The sequence below is a fragment of the Austrofundulus limnaeus genome, unplaced genomic scaffold (genome assembly GCF_001266775.1).
Source record: "Austrofundulus limnaeus strain Quisiro unplaced genomic scaffold, Austrofundulus_limnaeus-1.0 Scaffold179, whole genome shotgun sequence".
Lineage (NCBI taxonomy): Eukaryota > Metazoa > Chordata > Actinopteri > Cyprinodontiformes > Rivulidae > Austrofundulus > Austrofundulus limnaeus.
In genome coordinates this window covers 1,144,227-1,148,255 of record NW_013952581.1, presented here as the reverse complement: position 1 = coordinate 1,148,255, position 4,029 = coordinate 1,144,227, and the positions used below count along the sequence as shown (strand labels likewise).

General features: G+C 42.4%; 2 protein-coding genes across 2 annotated transcripts in view; one reads left to right on the top strand and one right to left on the bottom strand.

The window, feature by feature from the left end:
• Window positions 1–1,533, top strand: part of crnkl1 (crooked neck pre-mRNA splicing factor 1) — a gene marked incomplete in the record, with an annotated part of 12,656 nt that extends 11,123 nt beyond the window's left edge. The window contains 3 exon segments of the mRNA XM_014017959.1: window positions 186–287; window positions 376–624; window positions 1,116–1,533. Coding sequence (XP_013873413.1) covers window positions 186–287; window positions 376–624; window positions 1,116–1,439 — 675 coding nt within the window.
• Window positions 1,534–2,905: 1,372 nt separating this feature from the next.
• Window positions 2,906–4,029, bottom strand: part of naa20 (N-alpha-acetyltransferase 20, NatB catalytic subunit) — a 4,840-nt gene continuing 3,716 nt past the window's right edge. The window contains exon 6 of the mRNA XM_014017956.1: window positions 2,906–3,280. Within this exon, the coding sequence (XP_013873410.1) occupies window positions 3,195–3,280 (86 nt within the window). The 3' untranslated portion in view covers window positions 2,906–3,194. The remainder of the gene's footprint in view (window positions 3,281–4,029) is intronic.

Below are 4,029 nucleotides of genomic sequence, written 5' to 3'. Positions count from 1 at the left end.
GTGGACTCAGTCTGTGTCCTTGTGTCCCTTCAGGTCCTGTGGACTCAGTCTGTGTCCTTGTGTCCCTTCAGGTCCTGTGGACTCAGTCTGTGTCCTTGTGTCCCCTCAGGTCCTGTGGACTCAGTCTGTGTCCTTGTGTCCCCTCAGGTCCTGTGGACTCAGTCTGTGTCCTTGTGTCCCCTCAGGTCTTGTGGAAGTCCTACATTGACTTTGAGATTGAGCAGGAGGAGTTTGAAAACACCAGGAACCTGTACAGGAGGCTGCTGCAGCGCACACAACACGTCAAGGTGAGCAGGACTATCAGGTCAGGAGGTCCTCACAGACCCAACTGGACCAGACCAGGACCAGGACCATAACCATCTTCTGCTCCTGCAGGTTTGGATCAGTTTTGCCAAGTTTGAGATGTCCATCGAGGAAGCAGACCGTCTGCAGAGGTGCCGGCAGATCTACGAGGAGGCCAACAAGAGCATGAGGAGCTGTGAGGAGAAGGAGGAGCGCCTCATGCTCCTCGAGTCCTGGAGGGACTTTGAGAAGGAGTTTGGTTCTGACAGCACCAGAGAACGGGTCAGGAAGCTGCTGCCAGAGAAGGTGAAGAAGAGGAGGAAGCTGACGGCTGAAGATGGGGTAAGACCTCTTTTACTGCTCCAGGTCTGGCAGAACTCTCCAGCTGGTTCCAGACTGATGATGTCATCCAGGTGTTTAGGCCCTTTAATCGAATGATGTCATCCATGTGTTTAGGCCCTTTAATCTGATGATGTCATCCATGTGTTTAGGCCCTTTAATCGAATGATGTCATCCATGTGTTTAGGCCCTTTAATCTGATGATGTCATCCAGGCTTTTAGGCTCTTTAATCTGATGATGTCATCCAGGTGTTTAGGCTCTTTAATCTGATGATGTCATCCAGGCTTTTGGACTCTTTAATCTGATGATGTCATCCAGGTGTTTAGGCTCTTTAATCTGATGATGTCATCCAGGTGTTTAGGCTCTTTAATCTGATGATGTCATACAGGTGTTTAGGCTCTTTAATCTGTCATCCAGGTGTTTAGATTCTTTAATCTGATGATGTCATACAGGTGTTTGGCTCTTTAATCTAATATTTTTTCTGATCCATCAGTCGGACGCCGGCTGGGAGGAATATTACGACTACATCTTCCCGGAGGACGCTGCCAACCAGCCCAACCTGAAGCTGCTGGCCATGGCCAAGATGTGGAAGAGGCAGCAGGTGCAGGACGATGAGGAGGAGCCTCCAGAAAAACCTGCCACACCTGAAGACTCTTCCTCTTCCTCATCTGCTCCTCCTGACAGTCCCAGCAGAACCACAGAGACTGAACCCAACACGTTTGATGACCGAGATGATGACGATGACAGCAGCAGCAGTGAGGAGGAGGAGGAGGAGGAGGAGAAATCAAAAGTCAGCAGTGACGAGAACAAGGATTAGACTCAGAGACTTTCTTCAGCTTTTTGGGTTTTTTTTAAATATTTTCTACTGATTATTGTTTCTCAGAAATAATAAAAGGAACAGTTCAGACAGATGAAAGTGTTGTTTTTAACATCAGGTGATTCAGAGGTAATCTACATGTGTCTGTGGAGCCATGCTGTTAACCTGACCTTTGCTTTATTTACTCAGTCATCAAATCTGCTGTGTTTACTACATAAAGGCCAGCAGCAGGAGTACACAGAGCAGCAGATACAGGCTCACTCTAACATCACTCGAACACTAACCTGTGGGGCTTTGAGACCATTCCTCCATTTACATGATAACAAGGGATATGTTACAAAAAAAAAGAATCAAAGATGTTCAAACTTTGATAAATATGAAAACCGTATACTGGTTAAACTAGATTTGGTAAGTTTGTTTCAATGCAAGTGATCCAGTTATCTAATGAAAATATTTAACAGCCAATAAAAAGGGTTTTAACTAGAGCTGCAACGATTAATCGACGACTAATCGATTATTAAAATAATTGATGACTAATTTAATAATCGATTAATCATATTTTTTTTTGTTCTTTGTTTTTCTCTCCAAACTGCTTTGATACCTTCCACTGCCACATCTACCTTTCTGTCCTTGACACACATGCACAGTAGTGGTAACTGGGGTAGGCCGTGGACGTCACAAGACATTATACAGACAGGCTCTGGTATCATGGCTACCTGACAACGGAGCTCAAAGTGTGGGATCATTTTAAGAAAATGAAAGAGAAACCTGTGTAATATCTGCAGAGCAGAACTTACCTTCCACAATTATTTTTAGTTAGCATATAGCTAAAATCTAACCATGGTTATATAATAGCAGCTGCATTCTGGCACGATAAGCTCCAAGTTTTATATTCAATTAACCTATGATCTGATTAGTCGACTAATCGAAAAAAAAATTGGTGATTAATCGATTATAAAAATAATCGTTTGTGGCAGCCCTAGTTTTAACTACTTTATTAGATATTTATTGCATTTTTGATAGAATAGTTGAATGAGCTGACTTCTGCTCTCAGGTTTTTCTTGATTTGACACAATTCCAATAAAAAGCTCAAACTTGCTTTAGTTAAACATGTCAGCTGTTCACCGTCCTGACTAAAAAAACAAATCATTTTAAAGTTTTTCTCGTGGCTCATCAACCAGCAGGAAGGAGGGGAAAGTGATTTATCTATCTACATGCTTTAAAATGTTAGACTTCATTTATTTCCTAATTATTTTTCCATTAAATGGCCATAAAAAAAGAATAAAAGTCTGTTGGTCAGGCAGTATCTGCGGTTAAAACAAATGAGTCGATTTCAGTGTCAGAGCTAACTAAACCACACCAGCTCAATGACAGTTCATATAGACGAGTTAAAAGCTGACCGTCGAGTCCAGGAAGCTCCAGGTTTCACCATCAAATGGATCAATCAACAAATCAAACCGATCAAATCTGAGAAAACTGGGTTTTATTGTAACTTTCAATACAAATATTTATGTTGTCTTTCTTTTTGGTCCCAGCTACGAGTGGACCAGGACCACAGGTTGCAGACCCTCAGGTTACCTGAAGAATCCAGGTGTTTTTTTTTTTTAGCAGCTCCTGTTTGAACAAATGTTCCTGAATATTTAGAGAAACTCCAAGCTTCCAGCTTCATCCTGTGGCTCTCTGCCTGCCGTCACATGACCATCCGATGATGATGATGAAGATGAAGAGGTCAGCAGGTCAGAGAGCCACGGTCTGTTATTCAATGTCCTCAGGTCTGACAGGGTGGGGCAGGGGGACGATGGACTTCTTCTCTGTGTCTCTGGACAGAGCCTTCCTCATATCTGCAAGGAGACGGACAGACCATCAGCATCATCTTCATCAAAAGCCTCAGAGGTGAATCCCAGCAGGTCTGAAGCGTGTCCACCTGAGGGCTAACCTTGAAGCTAACAGACATCGTAACTGATCAAAGGGATATTTGATGTTAAATAAATAAAATGAGCGTAAAGTTTAACAAACAAACACTTTGTCAAATAAACCAGAAGACGTCCAAAATTTAGGGAACACCTAACATTTTAGCACGTCAGCACACACTTGTTCTTCTATCCTCATGGGGACTTTCCAATTGTCCCCTCCGTGAAGCAAAAACATGCGCACACACAAACACACTTCCTGGTGAATCAACTGTGTTTTTTTTTTTTTTCAAACTAGAGTCAGAAAAACTTTTTTGTTGTTAACTGTGGAAATGAAATGTGGATGGTTGCTCTTCAGTCTCAGTAGTAAAGTCGTCTTGCAGTCGGGTTCTGGGAGCGCAGCAGCAGCAGGTCAGTCCAGCAGCATGTACGGCAGGCTGCTTTTACATATAATCAGCTTCACCACAGAAGGTTCTGTAAATGGTTTTATGACTACACAGCTTAGTTTTTTTTTTTTTTAGATTTCAGAGATACATACAATTCAACTAATACAAATTAAATCATAATTCTCTGTTCATCTTTCTGGTTTATCCAAGGCCAAAGATCCTGAAGGCCAAACTACAGGAGTAGTAATATTTCTGCTGTTAATCATAATTCTCTGTTCATCAGTCTGGTTTAGT